Consider the following 22,202-nt stretch of genomic DNA (forward strand, 5'->3'; position numbering starts at 1 on the left):
GCGAGGGGGCAGATCAGGACACCAACTGCTTATCCTGCACCCTCTGCCCTATCCCAGTAGCCCAGCCTACCACTGCTCACGTGTGGGGCGGGGAAGGCCCGAAACACCATGCCTTCTCTCCATGTAGGGTCCTTGCATGGTTTGGAACCTTGTGAGATAAGGGTTCTAAGACCCATAGGAGGCTTATGCTCTTAGAGAAAGCCCCTCGTTTCCACAACTTCTTTGCAGATGTGCGCAGGGCTATGGGGCAGGTAACAGGGACACGATTGGGGGGGCATGACTTGCAGATGTGGCTTTGAACACCTGGATAGGAGGAGCAAGTGTCAGGAGATGATGGCAAGGGGAATGTGCTCGCTCCCCTAACTGTTCCAATGACAGCTGACGCTGCTGGCAGACAAATGGAACCAATGCCTGTGCTTTCAGGCCAGTTCCGCCTGGGCTCAGGTTATGTTTCAGGTCCTTGTAGCATTCATTTTAAAGCAAACTCAAACCCACAGTTACTTCTCTGAATAAGAGGAATATAATAACTCTCTCTAGAAAAGTGTCAAAACTAATGCGAGAATGCGTACTCAGGTGTCTATTTGTCGGCATTCATCTGTCTGGGAGTTTGGGGAGGGGTAGTGGGGGGGCACTCGGGTGGCCTCTTGGGCTTGCCGATCAGAAGGTCGGCGGTTCGAATCCCCGTGACGAAGTGAGCTCCCGTTGCCCAGTCCCAGCTCCTGCCAACCTAAATAGGTACTGCTCCAGCGGGAAGATAAACGGCGTTTCCGTGCACTGCTCTGGTTTCGCCATAAGCAGCTTAGTGATGCTGGCCACTTGACCGGGAAAAACTATCTGCGGACAAACGTTGGCTGTCTCAGCCAGTAAAGCAAGATGAGCACCAGAACCCTAGAGTCGTTCACGACTGGACTTAAATGTCAGGGGTCCTTTACCTTTTTTAGTGGGAGGGGGACACACACATGATGTGATCCTTCTGGGTAGTTCATCCACCTTGGTCCCCCCCACTGCACCGTGCTCTCACCTGCGGCTCTTAGAAGCTGTCGTCATACGACTGCATACTTCAACTGGTTGGCTAGACCAGGCGAGGGGAGCTGATGGGTCTCAAACCCTCAGTGAGTTAGGGACTTCCCCTGCATATGAAGACAGGCCGACAGAGGCCAACAGTGGATCCAACAGTCAAGAAGGCAGTTTCTGCACCTTCTGTAGAGGGAAGTATAGGGGCAGGTGGGGCTCATCAACCACTGGGAAGGGAGCCCATCTAGGAAAAGTAAAACTAAACCTCTGCTGCCTTCTGGCTAAATTGTATTTAGCACATACTGTATTTAGCACATACTGTACTGTATTTTTCTGTCTATAAGACACCCCCATGTATAAGATGCCCCCTACTTTTGGGGACTCTGAAGAAATGGGGGGAGATGTATCCGTGTAGAAGACACCCCCTAATTTTTGACATTATTTTTTAGGGGGGAAACCTAGTCTTATACACGGAAAAATACGGTATATACTGCAGGGACATGAATTTGGAAGGATGACATGGTCCTCTTTAAATGATGCACTAGGTACTTAAAATTATGTGGACACTGAGAACTGAAATGAAACAGTTTGCTACAGACCATAAAACCACTAAGATACGGTACTAAATCATATCTGTACTGATCAACTCTGAACTAGTTCACCAGATAGCTATCTGGTCTCTCTCCATCCTCTATCAAATTTGTTATGTACTGAACAGCAATTTAACTCTAATCTTCCCATCTGTTGCAGACTTACTTGGAAGTAGCCCCGCTGATCCGAGTGGGACATACTTCTAAGTAAAAATGTATGAGATTGAGTTGCATGACTATATATATAACAACCATGAAGAATGTGTATCTGAAGCCCACAATTCCAGCTTTTGTGAACTGTAAAGGGAAAGCGAAGAGGCAGAAGCTGCCATGGAATAGCCTGGAACACACTTTATCTAGGAAGGTAAGGTTTTCCAAGTTGACTGTTGATCAAGTTGCGCCAAAAGAAAACTTCTTGGAACAGGAGAGAACAAAAGGAGACTTGAAAGGTAAGTGGATCTTGGGAAGACCAGGGTGGTAAAATATTTTGAATTGACTTAAGTACAACGAGGAAAGCCTGTGCTCATTTTAGGAAATCAGTAGCAAGGACAGTGGTACATATAAAATGGATGGAAGGGGTAAGCAGGACTAGTTTGGTGCAACCAAAGTGGGAAAACCACAAAGACTTGGGAATTCCTGACAGTGCGGGGATTTGGCTAGCTGCACCTCAAAATTTATTTAAATGCTTTGGGGTTCTACAAATTCTCAAGCCCGGTGACGTCAGCTGATGGGACGGTGAGCCTGGTTGTAGGAAAATGGCTTCTCAGGCCAAACTGGACCCCCTTGTGGGACAAGACGTGTGAACATGCTGAAGGTCCCCGCTCCTGTAATAAGTACTGCTCCAAGTGTCCCTATTTTCCAGGGATAGTCCTGGATTTCTGAAGCCATCCTGGTTTCTGATTTGATCCCAGAATGTCCCGCTTTTCCTTAGGACGTCCCTAATTTCATCGGAGAAATGTTGGCAGGTATGGTAGGATGTCCTATTTTCATCAGAGGGTATGGAGTCATGCGATCTCTGAGCCAAGGAGATATGTAACTATACCACCTTTAGAAGACATCTGAAGGCAGCCCTGTATAGGGAAGCTTTTTTAATGTTCAGTGTTTAATTATGTTTTTATATATGTCGGAAGCTACCGAGAGTAGCTGGAGCAACCCAGTCAGATGGGCGGGGTATAAAGAATAAAATTATGATGATGATTAGGGAATAGGCCGTCCCTAATTTCATTGGAGAAACGTTGGAGGGTATGGGTTATGCAACCTCTGAGCCAAGTAGATAAGTAACTATACAACATTTCCCTTTCCTGTGTATATTACAAATGAGACCATCAAAACATGATAAAAAGTAATCTATTTAGCACCAGTGATTTCTCCTAAGTCTCATTCTGTTACTGCAACTGCAGGCCTTTTTCCACAATGGAAGGTCTTAGAGCAAACTCTTATCTTTCTAAATTTTTGCGGCTATGCTCTCCTGCTGTTAGTTATAAAAAAAGAAGAAAAAGAAGCAGTGAAAAAGCATAGTACGCATTAATATTTTAGAGTAGCAGTTACCTTTCTGGCCTGATTTTCCAGACTGCTCACAAGAAAGCAACCACCAATATAATATTTATTTTATCTATTTCATAAAAGAACCCACATCCTGGATGCTGTGTGCTCTGATAAGTAATTTAAAGTAGAACCCCAAAACACAGAAAACACAATCCAGAAATCAGCAACATTAAAGATCAAAGAAGTTAGCTCCTCTAATCCCTAGGAAAAGTTAACATTGAGCTTATGATCTATTGCTTTAGTACAGACAGGTGTACATTAGGTATAGCTCCCCCAAGGGGCAGTTTTTCCTCTAGTGAATTGCCCCCATGGTCCAAGTTCACCTTAAGGGGAAAGCTGTATTCGATGCATGTTGCTGAGGGCCATTCAACCACAAAGGAGCAACATCTGAGTGGCTGTGGTCTGGGAACTTTGAAGTTGCTCACAGTCTCCTCACATCGAGGTTGAAGGGGAAAGAGTTCAGGCGTTTTCAATCTTGCACAGTTGGGAAAATGTGTATCGCCTGTTGTGGCATGGCATTCCTGATGGGTTTGGCGATGGCAAAGAGCGCAAGAGGAGGCTCAGCTGTGCGAATTGGCCTGAAACTACCTATTTGGATCCCTTATTATGGTGCCAGATGAGCTGTGCCATGAGTTGGACAGCACAAATAAATGTGTTGCTGTTTTAAAGAATGGGTCGGCAAACTAAGGTCCGCGGGCAGGCCGGATCAGGCCCAACTGCCTTCTAGATCCGGCCCGCAGACGGTCCAGGAATCTAGGCAGCCGGCATAGCATGCACGCACAATGGTTTTTGCGACTCAGCCAGTGTTGGGGGTCAAAAGTGAGGCGGGTGGCTGCTCAGGCCAAGCCCCTTCTCCGTCCCCCACGCGCGCAGCAACCTTTTCTTCCGGGGGGGGGGGGAGAGGGAAAAGGAGCCACAGTTTGGATTTCCACCATGTAGCTGCCGGCGACTGACCTCAGCAAAAGCAGCTGCGGAGGCAGAGGCTCGGAGGCGCCTCGGGAGCGACGCCTGCCCGTGTCTGTGGGGATGTGGGGAGTGCCTGGGCGGCTGCACTCCAAAACAGTTCTGTGCTCTGCTGGGGAGGCCATTCATTAGCTACACGGTGCATGGAAAGGCAAATAGCTGCTGCCTTGTTTTCCCTCACGCAGGGAAAAGAACTTTTTGCCAGCCTGACTTAGCGTGGCCAATGGCTTTTCCCTTCACTCACGCATGCGCACACGTTCTCCAGGGCTGACAGGAATGGCGTGCTTACCTCACCGCCCCCCCGCCTTACAAGAGAAATACTAATTGTCAACGCGTAAAACACAAAGGAAGCAGCGTAGGTGTATGAGGGAACACCCCCCAAAAAAAATTTTTTACATTTGGGCAACGATGGGGTTGGTCCCAATAAGGGTTTTTGCAAACAATGTGGGTCATAATCATGGCAACATATAGTCCGGCCCCACACAAGGTCTGAGGGACAGTGGACCGGCCCCCTGCTGAAAAAGTTTGCTGACCCATGTTTTAACGCATCATCTTGCCCAGGGTAAGCGGCATTGATCAAAGCCAGGACTTGGAAATAATTAGACGTGGTCACATTTTATCATGACATTGTTTTTAGAATGTGGCCATTCCAATGAAAGTGTTTCTTTTAGTACAGAAAATAAAATAAAAAATAATTCAAAAATACTATTATTGAGATACAAACGTGACTGGGGTTGGGGGTCAGGGAGAGAGTCAAGCAAGTTACTCACATTCTGAAGGTTGGCTTCTACTGATTTCATATGGCCAGCGATTAATTCTTTGTCTCTGTTGAAGGAAAGAAAAAAGAAAACAAGAAAACAACTCGTAACAGACACTGGCTAGCATGTTTACAGTCACAATTAATGTCCCATCCATTATTTGTTAGCTTTGTCAACAGCCTCAAGATTTGCTGTCCTTGGATAACTCTGATGCAAGTATAAAATGCTTAGCTTAGATAGCTATAAAGAGACTGCCACAGGCAACACTTTCTCTTCTTTTTCTTCAGCAGGCTGAAGGTGAAGCATATGGTGCTTCCTGTAGAAAGCAGATTGATAAACAAGTCTTTACAAATTTCCACTGTGGGGGCCGATAACAGCTCCACCTACGATTCCACACTGGACAACATTGGATAGGCTCCGAGTCTGTCTAGTATTTGCTAATGAGCTGCTATGGATGCTTCCACAAATTCAGAATTTAATGCTTGTGGCTGAGGATCATCTGGATCCTAGTGTACCTAGAAATGTTGAGAATAGGGTATATCTTGGGTTTCAACAGTGTAAAGGAGTATGTCTTCAATTCCGTTAACAATCTGGTTAGCTGTTGAGTTATTCAGTTCAGTATTTACAAACCAAACAGTTCTTATAAAAGAACACGTACATGCAGATTTTTTCCTGACTGTTACAGTTTCATCACTGTTTAGGTCAAAAGTCCCATTCTAAACAGAATGACTTCCTTACTAAGAACACCTGCCAAAATTGGCCTTGCATTCAGGTGTGCAATGGCCAACACACGGCTTATCCTTTGAATGCTGCCACCACATTTCCCTTCTTTACACCCTAATTAGGGAATGCAGAGGGGCAGAGTTTTGAGGGGACAGTGGTGGGTATGTGGAAAATCCCCCTGCTTGCCATATCTTCCCTGCAAAGATCTCCCTTCTCATTTTCCAGTGGAGAACGAGAAGCCTGGCTTCACATATCGTTGTGTACTGCCAAACTTCCTAGTTTTACCATACTGAGAGAAAAGCAATCAAACTCAGAATACCCTCTTTGGGCAGAATAGACTAATATATTCCTAATGTCATCTCATGCCTAGCTAGGTGTGTCAAGAAAGTTGAAATTTCCAAGCCATTTAGTTTGTCACTTTTGTGACCGTGAGTTGTGGTGAGATTGCAATGTTAGTTTTCATTCTTTGTAATTTTGTAATAATGTTGTATTTTTAATTGCTATAACCAGTCCTTTGGCAGGTAATAAATTAACATTATTGTAGTAGTAGCAGTAATAGAATAGACTGATAAGTTTACTTTTGAAGCCTGGGAGAAAGGGGTTGAATGTCTGAAACGAAACAGCTAGGCTGATACAGTTAATGTATGTTTTGTGAGGGTTTCCATCATGACAGCTGAGAATTTATGTGGATTCTTTTATATGGGTCAATTTGATTAGAAAGCGTAAGCTGTGGTAGGTTATTTCTGCCCTTTTTGGCCCTATGTTATACAGTGGTACCTCTAGATGTGAACTGGATCCGTTCCGGAGCCCCGTTCACATCTAGAAGCAAACATAACCAGCGATGGCACATCTGCACACACACGCGTCACTTTTCGCCACTTCTGCGCATGCGCACGACATCATTTTGAGCATCTCCACATGCACAAGCGCCAAAACCTGGAAGTAACATGCTCCATTACTTCTGGGTTGCCGTGGAGCGCAACTCGAACACGCTCATTCCAAAGCACATTCAACCTGAGGTATGACTGCAGTCCAATGATATGTCTGTAGGATTTTCAGAATGAACTTTGCGATTTGTTAGGTCAGGGCAGTTCAAACTTTTCATACCAAGTGAGCCACAAGAGTACTTCGCCACGGAACCTGTGGGCCACACACTGCCTCGTTGCATGCAGGAGGGGAACAAAGCCAACCTTTGACCCCAACCCCAGCCTTGCGCTGCCTTCACAAAGCCAGCTAAGCAAAGTGTCAGACTTTGGGAAGGAGGCACAAGGCTCTGGCAGGGTCCTAGAGACCTCCCCCTGCCTCCTTCCCAAAGTTGGGAAATAACTAACTAGGCTTTGGGAAGGAGGAGGGAGGACTCTAGAACATGGCTGGAGCCCTCACGCCTCCTTCCCAAAGACCAGCGGCTCACTTAGCCGCAGAGGCGAAGCTAGCTGCTCCGGCACCCAGCGCGGCCTGTGGGGGCAGGGCTGGCCGCCGGTGGGGGTGCGCTGCCGGTGGGGCGCATCCCATGGGGGTACGGCAGCGGCAACTGTCCCAGGGGGGGTGTCACCTGCGGTGATGTCTCCCCCCCTCAGGGATGACACTCAGGGCAGACCGCCCCCACCTTTCTTCGCCTCTGCTTTGTCGGCTTTGGGAATGCAACTTCCTCAAAGGCTGAATTGATGCGTCAAATGTTGCCGAAGGCTGCTGAAAAAAGGCATTGAGGGCTGTCTGTGGGTTTTGAGATGTGTGTTTGACCACCCTGAGTTAGAGGGTTCTGACTGAAGACAATAAATGCACAGCACTGCCTGCAGGGGGAAGACTGTGAGGTGACACAGAGAAACTGTCACTGAGGTGACAGAAGAAGAGACTCAGAAGAGGCTGAGGTTGAGCCTGGACCCGACAGAAGTAGCGTCAGCCGCTAAAAGAAGCAGGCGGAAGTCTGAGGGTTGGGAGATCCTTGTGGTGGCGGGCAGCTGTTTAAGAAGAAGCCAAGACATCAGAGCTAAAATGGAGGAAGGATGGTGCTGAGAAGATCTGAAGGGAGAGAAAAACCCAGATTTGCCAGCGCACAGGTCTTTGCAAACGGCAACCATCAGCCGACACAAAGCATGGCCAATGATGGTGCTTGTGTGTTGCCACAGAGTTTTATAGACCAACACGTGCAAGTATTCCGATCTTCATTCTTGCAGATGCAATATACGCCTCGCTCTAGTCTGCCACGTATTGCCCTACGCTGGCTTTTCATATCAAGCCCTTTGCTCTTTCGCCAGGACCGCTTGCTGAATTCAAGTCTGCTAGCCAGCGATGGTGGCTCGAGCGCTGTGCAACAGGAAAGAGAGAGGGGGTCAGCACTGCTTGTCCTAAAATCACACCCATCCTTGGGCTCCGCAATGACTGAAATGGGCCATTAGTATGTTGAACTAACTTTTCTTCCTTCAAGAGGATCTTTTACTAAATTTCAAAGACAGGCAGCTGTACTTTTGTTTTCCAGCGCTGCATTATCCAAGGCTAAAACCCTTTGCATGAAAGTAAGAATTGATCTTTTGTCTGTTTCAAGTGATCTCCCCAAGGCCCCAGTGCTCACTTTGCTGCCATGCGGAGGGCACTCTCTGCATCGCGTATGCTCTCCTCCAGCCGACGCTTGTCCTGCTCCAGCTGGGTAAGATGTCTATTGAGCTGACGCAGAGATTGATCTTTTCTTCTCAGCTCCATCTTTGCCTCGGAGAGACTCTGGGAGCAGACAGAAAGCAGAGTTACTTGTCAGCTCCGATAATTAACTTCAATTTATGCCATAGGCTATTAAACAAAGAGGAATACAGACTGACTGTGAAATAGATTGAGGCTATTTTCTAATAAAAATAGTATCTATTTACCCTTCTTACAACATCCAGCGCGTTGAAAAATTTAACTGCATTATGGCAGCACACAAGAACACTCCCACCTGCCACAATCGCAGACACTACAGGTGCTATACAGATTTTTTTTAAAGTTATTTTACGCTTTCCTTACAGTATTTCAGATGAAGAGTTACACGTGCAATTTAAAGTATATTTTAAAAAGAGAAACCCCAAAGCATCTGAATTTATGGAAGCGTTTTAATGGAAAACTGCTGCTCAGGAGGGAAAGGAATAGAAATATAGATGAAACAGATGACATAAATATACAAAGGAGCCAACTCCTAGAGGTTGAGGGGTCTTCGGACCCCCCAGTAAAATATTTGAGGGCCCCCCTCCCAGTTGATGGGCATTGCCATTCAAATGGTGTGAGTGCGCCACATCATGTGATTGATTATAAGGGGCGGGGCTTACCCCAATATTTTATTCAAGTTGGCCACCCTGTAGAACTCTCTCTCTCTCTCTCTCTCTCTCACACACACACACTATATATATAGAGAGAGAGAGGAAAAAACCACCCTCTCTATAGTCCCTCAATTTGTTACAATACCATTCTGACAATTCTAACACGCAAACATTCTGTAACTGAGTCATATGGCTTTTCTGATTTTCACATTTTACTGCAGTTTCCATCCGTTGAAGGCTTCCCCAGGATCTACTCTCTAACATAAAAGGCTTCAGGTAGAAAATTAGTTTAGATTGATACATTCATGCACACAATTCCCCAAAGGACGAACAATTAGACAACTTGCATGCAAACTACAATCAAGGCCTTTATTCTGGATTTGCTAAGCCCAATTTTCAATTCACAGCTCAAGCTCTTCTTTTAATCTAACCTTCCCTATTGTTGAAAGATATTACAATTTGTAGAGCCTAGAGATATGCCAGGGCTATATTAGATTTTTCGTAGTCTCTGCATTTTGTTTATTCTTGTCTGTATTTAGAGTTTCTTACACAAAAATCTAATTCTAAAAATACGCCTTTTTATAAGAGTTTACCTTTCGGCTGTAATGCTTATTGCAAAAGGACTTAGCTGTACTGTAGCAGGACTAAATTCCTATATGCTACTTTGACAAATTAAAAAGTTATAACCTTCAAAATGGAGCCAGGAATTTAAAAATATCTGCATAACGCTTTACATCTATTCTTAACATCTTCCATCTGAGGATTTGAAAGGATCAAGCAGTAGAAGAATTTGGGGTATTGATTTCCAGGAAGGCTGAGCAAGCAAACTTAGCCTATGTCAATGGAAACTCAACTGTGGAACGGAAGCCCAAAGGACCTCTGCAGGGCAAGCTCAGATTATATCAAACACCTGGGAAGCAGAGGGGCACTTCTAAGATTGCTTTTGAAAGACTTGGGCACACACCTTGGGAGGATTCTGCAAATTCAGGAAAACAATAACCATCGCATACATATTGGAATCGAGGCTCGTGAACCCAAGAATAGCTCTGAGATTATTTCTCTACAGGTACCATTGCTCTGAAATGGTTGTACATAGGATGATTGACAAGAGGGCCTCAAAGATCTTCAGATACAGATGTTCCTCTTGGGAGTGACTCAGAGAACGAATGCTGAGAAGAAATCAGAAATTGGGGTGGGGAATCCAGTTCCTATTACAGTGGTACTTTGGGTTACATACGCTTCAGGTCACATATGCTTCAGGTTACAGACTCTGCTAAACCAGAAATATTACCTCGGGTTAAGAACTTTGCTTCAGGATGAGAACAGAAATCGTGCTCCGGTGGCGCGACTGCAGCAGGAGGCCCAATTAGCTAAAGTGGTGCTTCAGGTTAAGAACAGTTTCAGGTTAAGAACAGGCCTCCAGAACGAATTAAGTGCTTAACCCAAGGTACCACTGTACTGAATTTAAACTAGCATTTAAATGCAAAATGTACATTTAAAGTCTGCAAGACAGTGACAATACAGCTGAAGGAGAAAATATAGTTATCTCGTAACAACAGTGTTCTAGGATGAATGTGCCTATTGCCACGTATACTTTCTTTATCAAATGGGAAAACCACATTCACGCAAAATTCAGTTGATCGAATTTAGAAGGGTTGGTGGGAGGGAGATTGCATTACTCAAGAATTTCCCCTTTCCCTTTCCCTTTTTTTAAAAAAATCATATAGAAGATAAATTCATTGCTTCAAAAGCCTTTTTGATACTGCAGGAAGAATATATGGTCCTTTTTTTTTTCCTTTTTAAGAAAAACAAACAGCACCAAATATTTCTCCGGCAGAAATATGAGACTACAAAACAAGACACATTCTGTACATTATAAATCTGAACTTAACTCTATTTTATTCTTATATAGAATGTGCTATTCCTTGCATGCAGGTCTTTTGCCTTCCTACACCCAAGTGCAGGGCAATTGGGGGGGGGGACTTCAGAGTTTAACTTTAGACCATCACTCCCTTAATGTCTTTTTTATGTTGAGATTCCACACCGAGAAGCTTAGATATTCTTACAACATTGATGGCATTAGGTAGGCCTTCATTCTTCTTCTTCTTCTTCTTCTTCTTCTTCTTCTTCTTCTTCTTCTTCTAGAGGTCTTTTGCCCATGAAAAGTTGCAGCTAGCTATAGGCATGATTGAGAGGCGGCTGCTGTTGGTGGGTAGTAGACTAAAAACCTCCTTCTGCCTGCAGAAGATAGACGCAGGCTTCTCTAGACTGCAACTATTTGTTTTTTAAAAATAATAATAAATAATAATAATAATAATAATAATACCCCGCTTTTTACTTCAGCCAGGCTTCGGAGTTGCTTGCCAATAATAAAAACATATAATATACAGAAATGCACCATAGGGTGCAATCCATTTGAGATTAAATAGGTTTTAAACCAACCTGTTTAAGTGAGCTTCATGTGTGCTTTAAATGTTCTGACATCGCACTCAGTAAGCAAGGCAAAGAAGGTGCTACTTCCATTTAGCATCACAGTGTGAACTATATGTGATATTGGCACACAGGCAAACACGATGAATTAATGAGTGCAGCTAAGTCATCATTTCAAGCATTCAGTTTGCAGGCAACAGGGCGCAACTTTATACGCTGGGAAAATAAAAAGAGGCTAGACCATTTCTCTTCTTCCACTTTTCCTAACAAAATAATTTAAATGCTTTTCCGCCTAGAAACACTTACTCAACGGAATTAAAACTACACTGAGTTATTTCCTATTTACTGCAAAAAAAAAAGCAAGAACCCCCCCCCCCAAACCAAAAAGCTGGCCATTACATCCTAACTGGCAAACTCTGTTGGTTACTTGCCCTCCCAACATGAACTGCAAACCACGATCAAACTGTGGTTTGCAATTCCGGTTTGGAGAATAAGCACGAACCATAGGGAACACATGAGCCTTAGGCTCACTCCTGCAACACCAAACCATGGTTTAGTATTTCATGAAAACCAGTTCAGAAGGGTTTGCATTTCTGAAGAGCTCCTGAAGTAACCATCAAAATGATTCCTTACTACCATTGCACCCAATTTTTACAATTAAAAAAAAATTCCACCTTTCTTTTTTTGCCTCGGATAAGACCACGGCAGGCGGAATTTTAGCAGATTTTTGAGGTTTCGGGGGCTCCCGTTTGTTTTTTTAAGGATGCTAAATCTGCTTTGAATCCCTACCACCAAGTTCTTCAAAGACAATAGAAGGGAAACCTGAAAGCAACAAAAGTTTACGTGACCTGGAGAGGTGAAGAATAATTTGCAGGCATCAAATGATGACTATCCTGGACACTTTCAGGAGAAAGTCTCACCTCTGCTTTTTAAACTTGGCCTTTGCAGGTTAAAGATAAACCTCCAAAATGGTTGGAATCACTTAACCTCCAAAATGGTTGAGCCATAGTCCGGAGTGCTTTAAAGTAATATATTTTCGGTTGCTAAGCCTTCCCCCTCCGCCGCCCCCCCCTCCCCATTTCTTCAGATTGATCTAATTAAAACCCCCGATAAACTTTATGGGCTCTAATATTTCCAGCCGAACGACGGAAACCAAGAGGGTGTGCCTCAAGGCAACAAGGCGGCCATGATAAGCAGCGGGCTAGCCACTAATTTCTCAACCAGGGTAGAGATTGTGAAAAGCGCGATGTTCTGATATCCAAGAAACTGTTCAGGGGAGAATAGGATAAATCAAGTTTAATAACTCTGGTCCTAATTGTTCCCCCAATGCTCAACTCTAATTACTTGGAGAACTCTCCTGACTGTCACCTGATATTAAGTTGTTGGAGGCTGAGTGTGGAACGGCGAGATAATCAATAAACATTTAGAGGGGAGAAGAATGAAGATTCCCCGTTAAGCAGTGGGAAACGGCAGCACCCAAAGCCCTTCTGCTCATGAGAAAGCCTATGGGAGACGCGCCGTGATTGCAAAGCAATAATCCAAAGCCCTGTTTTCGGGCCTCGAGGCAGGAATACGTCTGAGGGAAAAAGGTTAACACGGTCACCCTAATTACAGGCCACTTTCACATGCTTCATATATAAGCGAAGACAAGCCAATTAGGTAGAGAGGAAGATAAGAGAAGTTTTATTTGTATACTAATTAAACCCCTGATGAAATTAAAGGAAAAACATACAGCTCTGTAATTGTGTCTGAGAAAGGTCACTTCAGGTTCAGTTATCAGAAAAGCACAGCCTTGAGATATTTCACTTAATCCACAATACAGCCCTTTCTCTTCTTCTTCTTTTTTTTTTTTTTTGCTCCCTGGGCCTTAATATTTACAGAAATAGGAAAATTTCAAAGCCCGATAGCGCATTTATCTTGGAAGCGTTGTCGTAGACAAATATGAACTGCTGGAAAGTTGAAGCTGGATAAGAGAGAGCAGGACAACAACAAAAACACAAAACGCCCACCTACTGCCGGCCTACAGCGTTGTGCAGACGCAGAGTGTGTTCGTTTGGAAATGCAAAGAGCCTTAAGACACATTATATTTAACACATTATATTGTTAAAGACAAAATAGCCAAGCATATAAAGGAGTAAGTCTTGCTGAACGAGAGCCAGGTTCAAAGTGCATTTCAATGCCACCCCAGCTCAGCTTCAGATAACATTAGCCACATTTCGCTTTCGCTGTATTAGCTGGCAAAATGTTTTAAAAATAGAATAATACTAATATCAAACTTGGCAATAGAGCAATGCAATCCTGCGCTCCAATTATCCCTTGGAAGTGAGATACAAGCTTAGGGAGGAAGAGATGGGAGGTGCATTTTTTTATAAAGGAGATTTCACAAACAGAATTTCTTCTGAATTTTTTTGCAAAAACTCACTTCCCACTACAGTTATAACAAGATCCTGTTTACAGTGAATTTGTCCCAGGAGTCAGGTGACTCATGACATGAATATTAAGTGAGAATACTAAGCAAGAATCCTGCTTATACAGTGGTACCTCGGGTTAAGTACTTAATTCGTTCCAGAGGTCCGTACTTAACCTGAAACTGTTCTTAACCTGAAGCACCACTTTAGCTAATGGGGCCTCCTGCTGCTGCTGCCGCGCCGCCACTGCATGATTTCTGTTCTCATCCTGAAGCAAAGTTCTTAATCTGAAGCACTATTTCTGGGTTAGCAGAGTCTGTAACCTGAAGCATATGTAACCCGAGGTACCATTGTAGAGAAAACTGACTTTATTAAGTTTACCACGGTGGAAGCTTTTGTTCTAGAATACAGACTCAAGCCCTGGATTCACCTTTTCCTGCTAAGCCATCTTTAAATTCAGCCCTCCTGGGGCAACCAAAGGCTATCTTTTCACGATGGAATTTAATCGATGTGCCTCCAAAATTGGAACTCTTAACATTTGAAAATTGACAGGTCGTCTTCTGTCATATGATGCAGAAACATCATGAGGTACCTCCATGCATTACAGTGTTGTCAGAGATCTGTCAGAAATAACATGTGCAAGTTCTCCAAAGTTGGTGTTTTTATTTTTACTTTTAAAAATAAATTTGGCTTGCCAACGTTCCATAGAAGACAGGAGATAGCAGACAATAGTGATTTTTTAAAAAAAATATATATATATGATCACCCACTGCAATGATCATACATTGCGATATGATTTTAAAATCATATCAGACATATTTTAATACTTATAAACACCTTAACAAAGAAATCTGGGGGGGGGGGGGCAATTAAATCTAAAGTAAACCACTAGCATATCTGACCTGAAAATATTATTAAGCAAATATAATTTGGCTAACCACTGATAATAACACAGAAATTACATATATGGAAATACTTTACAGAAACACTATTCCATGCTATATCTATCTATCTATCTATCTGACTTTAACCAATTTAACTTTGAAAGCTAAACTAAAAGTTCAGGATATTGAAATTTTGTGCATATTTAGAATATTGTGTTGAGAAGAAGAGGAGTTTGGATTTGATATCCCGCTTTATCACTAGCCGAAGGAGTCTCAAAGCGGCTAACATTCTCGTTTCCCTTCCTCCCCCACAACAAAAACTCTGTGGGGTGAGTGGGGCTGAGAGTCTTCAAAGAAGTGTGACTAGCCCAAGGTCACCCAGCAGCTGAATGTGGAGGAGCGAGGAATCGAACCCGGTTCACCAGATTACAAGTCTACCTCTCTTAACCACACCACACTGGCGTAGAGGTGCACAAGTCATATAATGAAAGCATCATGACTTGCAATCAGAGAACTGCAAGTAGAAGAGGACCTTCCAAGTACCTCTCCTCCACCCGTAACTCCCTAGACCCTCATGGGTCTCGGTAAGGTTGCAGGACTCTCCTGAATAGGATGGGCTAGGGCAAGCATGTCCAACCGGTCGATTGCGATCTACCAGTCAATTGTGGGGTGTCCCTGGTCGACTGCGTGATCCTGATTGATCCCCCCCCCCACAAAAAAGCTCAACAACATCTTCCTCCTCCCAAAAAAAGTTCAACAACTTTGGTCAATCCAACGGTTAGATCACTGCCAGTTTTTTTAATATAGCGGGAGTAGATCGCAGTCTCTTGGGAGTTGGACCTGCCTGGGCTAGGGAATGGAAGGAGACCGCTGGATAAGGTAAGATCTGGCAAAATCGGGCACCCAGGGTGACTTCACGTGATTTTGAAGGATTCCCCTCTTTCTGCTGCAGCCCCCCACTCTCACACTGTTCAGAAGAGCGACCCAACCCTCCAGAGGAACTTTTCGGAGGCACAGGATTGCGGACAGGAAAATCCCATTCTGCAAACTTTGTTTGACTTGTGGTTCTCAGGATCCAAGCCAACAGGTAACAAGGAACATCACGATGTGTGAAGCCTTGAACCAGCCAATAAGGTCTGGATCTACTGTTTTGGAGACACAGTAGTAGCATGCTCAGATTTTGTAAACACCGTGATTAATGCAAACACAAGATTTATCTGTGATAATGTGCAGTGGTAGGTTGGGCAAAGAGTAGCAGAAAGGAGGAAATGAAGTGTGCAGTCCTACAAGGTCCTCCCTTTAACCATGGTAGTCTGTTTAAGTGAACAAGGGCAAACAGAATTAGCGCAGAGTTCATACTACTAAGATATCCAATCTCATTTCTATTTGAGCAGCTATTTTGGTATGAATTCTATGGAAAGAAAGAAAAAGATGAAAGCTTTGCACAAAAGGAAAAGGAGATCATGGGAAAAGTTGGTTAAGGTTAATAAAGACGCCCACAGGGCAAGTCCTATAAGCGTAACTCTCTAGTTTAAAATAACAACAAAAACTGCTAGGTATAAGGGACTTGGATATCAGAAGGTATCAGAAGCCAGAGAAAAGTCCCATGCATTGATATTCAAGCTGCTCAGAAAAATAGGGTTTAGAACATTAAGAAAAAAATTCCGCACAACTTTATAGGTCTATCGATTCCCTCTGCACATCTCAAGGTAATATAGTTACTTTGTAGTTGATTCAATGCTCTAACAAAGATCTCTCAGGAAACTGGATTTAACAAGAGCCTTCTTGTATATTTGAACAAAATCTTAAAGGTACATAAAAGCTTTAAACTAACCGGGATAAGTGGTCTGCGTGCACGTCTGTTTAACACCTTTGCATTTAACTCGTGAAATAATCCCATTCCCCAACCCCCTCAAACGTACAAGTCAATAAATCTTTCCCACTGCAGTCTAAATTCCAAGGTCATGGAAAGAAGTGTTTATTAGTATAATTACAAAAAAAGCAATAATACCATTAAGCCTTCTGCGGCAGATTTAAGAAGAAGAAAAAACAACCCATTAGAAGCAGAAAATAAATAATAAAAAAAGGGTTTGGTAGGGGCATTCCCTCAACAAAGCTACAGAAGGCAAACCAAACATCAATTTTCATTAGTTGTTGTTATTTTTGTTGTTGTTGTTTGTAAATATATCTCCTTATTTAACCATCCTAAGGGCAGGCGCTGTTGCAAATTAAGGCCAACACAATGGTTGCATTTGCAGGTAGTGCTAAGCCAGGGGTTGGCAAACTAAGGGCTGCAGGCCGGATCAGGCCCAATTGCCTTCAGGATCCGGCCTGTGGATCGGCGTGGGGATTCTGCTCGTTTGGGCTGTGCCATTCCCCCCCCCGCGCCATTCCATTCCCCCCTCCCTCCCTCCCTCACACACACCATGGCGGCGCCTCCTCCCTCCCTCCTCCTGGCTTCTCCCCGCCCTGCCTAGAGGAGGAAGGGGGCTGGGCTGAGCTGGCTGAGCGCCATTTTAAGCATCCCCTCTCCGGAGCCAGCCCTTTCGCGCCGCTCATCTTCCCTCCACCATCACCACCCTGGTGCTCCTGGGGGCCACAGAGCGGAGTGAACGAGCTCCCTTTGCCTACCCACGAGAAGCAGGAGCAGCAGTGGTGGTGGCAGCCCAAGGGAAGGTAAGCACAGTGACTGAGGGTGGGACTACTTGCCCCCTTGCCTCTTCTTCCAGCTCCCCCCAGTGCTGCTTCTCTGGCCCTCCACAAGGCCTGAGGGACAGTGGACTGGCCCGCCGCTTAAAAAAAATTCCAACCTCTGTGCTAAGCCAAATCGTGGCCTTGGACCAACATGGCTGTTCCCAGGGAGATCACAGCTGCTTTGCTCCTATCAGGTCCTTTTAGTTCAGCACAACGTGATACCTAAACCAAGGTTTGGCTTAACGAAACCTTCTGAACCGGGGATTGTGGTTAAGCTCTCTACTCCACAACCATGATCTGCACTCAAAGATTCGTACTCAAGGATACAGAGTGCACCAATCTAGCCCGGTTTTCTGGCGGAATATGCTCTCCATAGTCTCCAGCAGCCATCTTTCCTACTGTCCAAAAACGACTGTGATGGCCTGGGACTCGGGCTCGGGCTTGGAGCCAGAGGAGTCTCAATCCGCACCGGATCCTCTGCCTCAGGCGGCAGCTGAACCAAGTCTGGGGCCTGATTCTGAAGAGCCCCAGTCTGCACAGGTTCCCCTGCAACAAGCACCAGCTGGACTGAGTCAGGGGCCTGAGCCTGCCCTGGCTCCAGATGCAGGGATTACCTCGTTGCCTTCAGCTGGGCCATCACTTACAGCTGGTTGGGTCAGGGGAGGCTGAGGAGGTCCCTGGGTCTAGTAACCCACCGACGTCTCCCCAGCTGCAGAGACTAAGGTCTGAGAGGAGAGACCCGAGTACTCACAGGAGGAGTGCTCGCCTTCGGGTGAGACAGGGAGGTGAGTCGCCGGGGGATCAGGACCGGCTGCTACCCCGACAGAGATAAAAGGCTGCTGGACCCCGCCCCAGGTTGTGGGAGCAACATTGCTGTTTGACCGAACCTGCCTGTGATCCTGTGCCTGACCTTGCCTGGTTTGCTGCCTCGTGTCCTGCCTTGGCCCTGTCGGACTGCCTCCTCACAGAACCCTTGGATTCGGGACCAGACCTGGACCGTGTTACTGGGGTTACCCCCAGGCCCAGCACAACGACCCCCTTCCAACTCTACAATTCTATGAAACTGATACATAAATAAAGAATCTTTAAAAGGGTATCTATGAAAATCTCTTATCCTGGCATCAAAAAGGGACCGGTACTCCTATATTTGTTAGCCAGTTTCTGGAACCCCTGAGAAATTAAAGCTAAAATCTTTGCCGTGGCTTTTTGGCGGTGACTCCAGGTTGTGGAATGGCCTTTGAGGTGTATGTTTTTCAATGACAGTAGTACCTTGGTTCTCAAACGAAATCTGTTCCGGAAGCCTATTTGGCTTCCAAACAACTGAGGCATGGCTTCCCATTGGTTGCAAGAGCTTCTCGCAGTCAGCGGAAGCTGCGTCGCACGTTCAAGTTCCAAAAAACATTTGAAAACAGAAGCATTTACTTCCGGGTTTTCAGCATTTGAGAACTGAAACGTACAACAATTGAGGAGTTTGGGAACCGAGGTTCCACTGTACATGTTTTAAATATGGTAATTCGGTGCCCCACCCTGGGACCATTTGGTGAAAGGCAGAGTAGAAGTAGAAAGAAAGAAACAATAAATGAAATCTCTGCAAACGTTTGGAGGAGGAATACCAGAACCTTTGATTGACTAATGAAAAAAGAAAAGAATTAGGAGCTATAATTGAAATCTAATACAGTGGTACCTCAGGTTACATACGCTTCAGGTTACATACACTTCAGGTTACATACGCTTCAGGTTACAGACTCCGCTAACCCAGAAATAGTACCTCGGGTTAAGAACTTTGCTTCAGGATGAGAACAGAAATTGCGTGGCGGCAGCAGGAGGCCCCATTAGCTAAAGTGGTGCTTCAGGTTAAGAACAGTTTCAGGTTTAGAACAGACCTCCAGAACGAATTAAGTACTTAACCTGAGGTACCACTGTATGTGTATTTAAGATACCATTTGATATTTGTTTACATGAAGCAGACGACGTTGTAAAATACATATGGTTATGTCGCACACTGTCTCATGTGCCCTCGAGCTAAAAATAAAGTACTTATGGATTTGTACACAATGTACTACACTCCTCTAAAAAATGAAGAAGGGGAAATGAGAGGACTAAGAGAACTTTCTACATTTTAAAAATTGATCCAAGACCAGAATCCAACCTTTTGGCATGCTATGAGGATAATACATTCCAACAAGGCATCGTGCACATGGATTCACGGGGATGTTTCCAGCAGTCATTCCTGGGATATCAATTATGTCAAAAGTGTCCCTGAGATGCAACTTTGTGAAAAGTGTTCCAATTGATAAAGAAGAGCAATACTTTTCTAGAATTGTTGCGCAGCAGGAAACAGGGTTGTGGCACATGGGTTAGCGACTGTCCCAGGTTTTTCAAATCAAAATTCTAAAGAGTTTGCCCAGGCACTATAAACACATAAAAGGATGCATCTTTTTCTCCATTCTCTTGTAGATATGCAAAAAAGATAATTATCAAAAAATGTTTGTTAAAAGGCATTGTCACTTTGAATGTGAACTAATAGTTTTTTTATGAATGAAAAAAATCAAAGTGTTCCAGGAATTATTGTGTTACTGAAGGAAGTGCAGGTGTAAATTCCAGTTTAAAATCCAGCCTCTATAAATTATTTAGTCGCTGAGAATATACATTATACAAAACTTTTTAAACAACTAAAGCCTTTAAGTAATTAATGAATTATGAAATTTAGTCTCCAAACAATTCAGAAGGGATCTCTCTCTCTCTAGCTTGCTTTAACATGATAAATTTGATTAACAGTTTACTATTAACTTGTACACTAATGAATAATCAGCTACATTATGTTCTTTAATGAACAACAGCTTTTAATTTAATAGATACAGTGTTTGGAATTGCTCCTTCTTGCCAAAGTGACAACACGATTTCTGGCAAACATCACCATCCCTTTGAGTATTCTAAATCTAGCTGGTTTCTCTGGGGGGGGAAGAAAAGGAAACACTCGTGGGAGTCGATGAATGAGAGCTTCAGATTCATTTTCTGAATTTACACCAAACATATTCACAGCTATTCTACTTGAGTATTAGCCTTTTCATCAAACCTCTTTGAAAGCATACCAAAAAAAATATGTTATCACGTTAGAACACAATAATCGGCATTATCACACCTGCCAAGTCTCAAATGCCCTTGGTGACAGATTGAGTATTCTTAAAATTATCCAGCCTTCCTAGCAAATAAATCTAGCATATAAAAAATTCCAGGCTGCATTACTTTTAAGGTTGTGCTGTGTGCTACTTCGACGCTCACAGAACCTGTTAATTCTTTAACTGGGTAGTGCTAAGTAGAACATTACATGTTATGGAGTAAGGCAGTCGTGGCTGAGCATCTGATCTGCTTGTAGAACGTCCCAGGTCCAACTCCCATCTTTTATGCAGGGCTGAAACAGACCCAGTTTTGAAATCCTAGAAGGCTGCTATGACTTAGTGTGGACAGCGCTGAGCAAGATGGACCAAAGGTCTAACTCAGCTCCCTACGTTCCATGCACGCAACTCACAAGTGTTAAAACTGCACCCCAATCCCCCAAAGCCATACTGAGCCACTAAAAGCCTGCTCATACGTGAGACGTTATGGGAAATAGTGGCTGTTCACCGAGGGAACAGTACAGTGGTACCTTGGTTCTCAAACTTAATCCGTTCCAGAAGTCCGTTCCAAAACCAAAGTGTTCCAAAACCAAGGCGTGCTTTCCCATAGAAAGTAATGCAAAACGGATTAATCTGTTCCAGATTTTTAAAAATAACCCCTAAAACAGCAATTTAACATGAATGTTACTCTCTAACGACACCATTGATCCATAAAATGAAATCAATAATCAATGCACTGTACTATAAAATAAGACAATATTAAAAAGGTAAAGGTAAAGGTACCCCTGCCCGTACGGGCCAGTCGTGACCGACTCTAGGGTTGCGCGCTCATCTTGCTCAAGAGGCCGGGAGCCGGCGCTGTCCGGAGACACTTCCGGGTCACGTGGCCAGCATGACGAAGCTGCAACTGGCGAGCCAGCACCAGTGCCGCACACGGAAACGCCGTTTAGCTTCCCGCTATAAAGCGGTAGCTATTTATCTACTTGCACTTTGGGGTGCTTTCGAACTGCTAGGTGGGCAGGAGCTGGGACCGAACGACGGGAGCTCACCCCGCCGCGGGGATTCAAACTGCCGACCTTACGATCAGCAAGTCCTAGGCACTGAGGTTTTACCCACAGTGCCACCCGCGTCCCAAGACAATATTAGAGATGATAAAAATTAAAATTATTTTTTTTTCATAGCTGCACTGAGGATAGTCACTGTTTGTTTGTTTGTTTGTTTGTTTGTTTGTTTGCTTGCTTGCTTTTTGCCAATCATTTTCCTTTATTTGATGAATTCAAAAAGATACATAATGTAGAATTTGCATTACAAATCGAAAAACAACAACAGTAAAGACCAGAAAAGGAAAGAACAGTGATAATTTTTCAGTTTGCTATAATATCAATCATCTTCCATTCTGTTATTCTGCAGTTCATATCTTTATACAGATGATAGTCACTGTTTGGATGGGGGGCTTTTATCCATTCTGCAGTCAATCAGTCAGTAGCTGAACTGGGTTCCACATAGTCACAAAAACAAATGAACTGAAAAAGCCTCAAAAACAAAAAACGCAAAATAAATAGCAAAAACCAAAGTGCCAAACTCAATCCGCTCCAGAAGTCCATTTGACTTCCAAAATGTTCGAAAACCAAGGTGCAGCTTCTGATTGGTGCAGATGCCCCGGAAACAATAGCTGACAGCTGCATCAGACGTTCGGCTTCCAAAAAACGTTGGAAAACCGGATCACTTACTTCCAGGTTTTCAGCGTTTGAGAACCAAGGTGTTTGAGAACCAAGGTACCACTGCATTCCAAA

General features: G+C 44.1%; 1 protein-coding gene across 1 annotated transcript in view; it reads right to left on the minus strand.

Annotated features, from left to right (window-relative positions):
• Nucleotides 1-22,202, minus strand: part of CCDC171 (coiled-coil domain containing 171) — a 205,439-nt gene that overhangs the window by 77,890 nt on the left and 105,347 nt on the right. Inside the window, exons 22-23 of the mRNA XM_080988549.1 lie at nucleotides 8,163-8,308; nucleotides 4,883-4,937 (exon numbers count right to left, since the gene is read on the minus strand). Coding sequence (XP_080844675.1) covers nucleotides 4,883-4,937; nucleotides 8,163-8,308 — 201 coding nt within the window. The remainder of the gene's footprint in view (nucleotides 1-4,882; nucleotides 4,938-8,162; nucleotides 8,309-22,202) is intronic.

This window comes from Podarcis pityusensis (genome assembly GCF_964106645.2).
Source record: "Podarcis pityusensis genome assembly, chromosome: 17".
NCBI lineage: Eukaryota > Metazoa > Chordata > Lepidosauria > Squamata > Lacertidae > Podarcis > Podarcis pityusensis.